The sequence below is a fragment of the Otolemur garnettii genome, unplaced genomic scaffold, assembly GCF_000181295.1.
Source record: "Otolemur garnettii isolate 467f Iridium unplaced genomic scaffold, OtoGar3 scaffold00066, whole genome shotgun sequence".
NCBI classification, from domain to species: Eukaryota; Metazoa; Chordata; class Mammalia; order Primates; family Galagidae; genus Otolemur; species Otolemur garnettii.
In genome coordinates, this window is record NW_003852461.1 from 8,996,085 (window position 1) to 8,997,687 (window position 1,603).

Sequence of the window (1,603 nt, forward strand, 5' to 3'; positions counted from 1 at the left end):
GGGCTGGATTCGAACCTGCCACCATAGGTGTATGTGGCTGGCGCCTTAGCCACTTGAGCCACAGGTGTCGAGCCCAAAATGGCTTTTAAAACTGCATACAGGTTGTTGCACTGTGGGCCTTACTGTGCTCCCAGAACTTGGGAACATGTGTCTGTGTCAGTGTCCCTTGATTGAAAGTAGATCCCAGTTAGGCCGGGCACAGTGGCTCACGTCTGTAATCCTACCATTCTGGGAGGCTGAGGTGGGGTGGATTGCTTGAGCTCAGGAGTGAGACCAGCCTGAGCCAGAGCAAGACCCCGTCTCTAAAAATAGCCAGGCATTGTGGCAGGCGCCTGTAGTCCCAGCTACTATGTTTCCCCAAAATAAGACATTGTCTTCTATTTATTTTTTCTCAAGAAGACACACTAGGGCTTATTTTCAGGAGATGTCTTCCTCTCCACCAAAATGCATGGTGTGGCTATGCAGATATAGTACATAGCCACGCTCATCACTAGGTCTTACTATTGTGGTAGGGCTTGTATTTAACAAATGCATAGAAATCCTGCTAGGGCTTATTTTTGGGGTAGGTCTTATTTTCATGGAAACATGGTACCCAGGAGGCTGAGGCAAGAAGATTGCCTCAGCCCAAGTGTTTGATGATGCTGTCTGTGAGGTGTGATGCCACCACACTCTACTCAGGGTGACAAAGTGAGACTGTCTAGAAAAAAAAAGAAATTAGATCCCAGTGGTTACATGTTTGAATCTCTGCGGGCGTGAAGGTGTGAGGGAACACACACATACTTTCTTGTTTTTGGTCTCTTGATGAGCACCGACCACAGAATTAAGCGTCAGTGCCTGTAGGGATGGAGGCAGGCTGCCTTCCTCACTTTACTGCTGAGGGAACCTGGTCCTGAGCATTCAGCTGACTCTCCCATGTCTCACAGATGAGGGTCCTTGAAACAGAACCCACCGTTCCCACTCTGTTGGTGTTTTCCTCTGTACCTACGTACTCTCAGACCTTGGGTCAATTCTGAACCTGAGCCACACTGGCAGATATCCAGAGTCTATGCTCATGAGATGTGGGAGTCCCCCTGCTCTCCTGCAGACACCCACTGCTTTCACTCCCTCCACCCAACCCACCGATGGTCAGGTTAGCCAGAGAACACCCCGACTGCCTCAGGCAAGGTGCCAAAGTCACCCAGTCCCAGCTAATGGCTTAACTGGCTTAACTGCAGGAAAGCCTTTATATGACAAGGAAAACGCAGAGTACCAAGAGTTGGTCGGCGGTGGTCCCAGTTTCCGGCAGATGTTGGCTCAAGGTCCGGCATGCATTAAGAAATTCTTCTGAGGGTTTACATCTAAAGGAAACAGATACATAAACATTTATAGAAAGGTTCTCCATGCTGATTTGAAGAAAGACTTGCACTCCACTCCTCTTTCACTTCTCAGCAGCTCAAATACTGCAGGACAGAGGCAGTCCCGAGAAATCGGGGGTGGCCACAGCATCCCCACAACTCTTCTGAAGAGTGAATCAAGCACACTGACCACTTTGTCCTGCGTTTGTCAGGGGCCAGAGCAGGTAACCACGGTGGTGGGCATGGGCCCGAGTGTAATTCCTGACAGG

General features: G+C 49.8%; 1 protein-coding gene across 1 annotated transcript in view; it reads right to left on the reverse strand.

Annotated features, from left to right (window-relative positions):
- KANK4 (KN motif and ankyrin repeat domains 4) overlaps positions 1 to 1,603 on the reverse strand; it is a 44,894-nt gene that overhangs the window by 20,784 nt on the left and 22,507 nt on the right. The window contains exon 6 of the mRNA XM_012807188.1: positions 1,250 to 1,337. Coding sequence (XP_012662642.1) covers positions 1,250 to 1,337 — 88 coding nt within the window. The remainder of the gene's footprint in view (positions 1 to 1,249; positions 1,338 to 1,603) is intronic.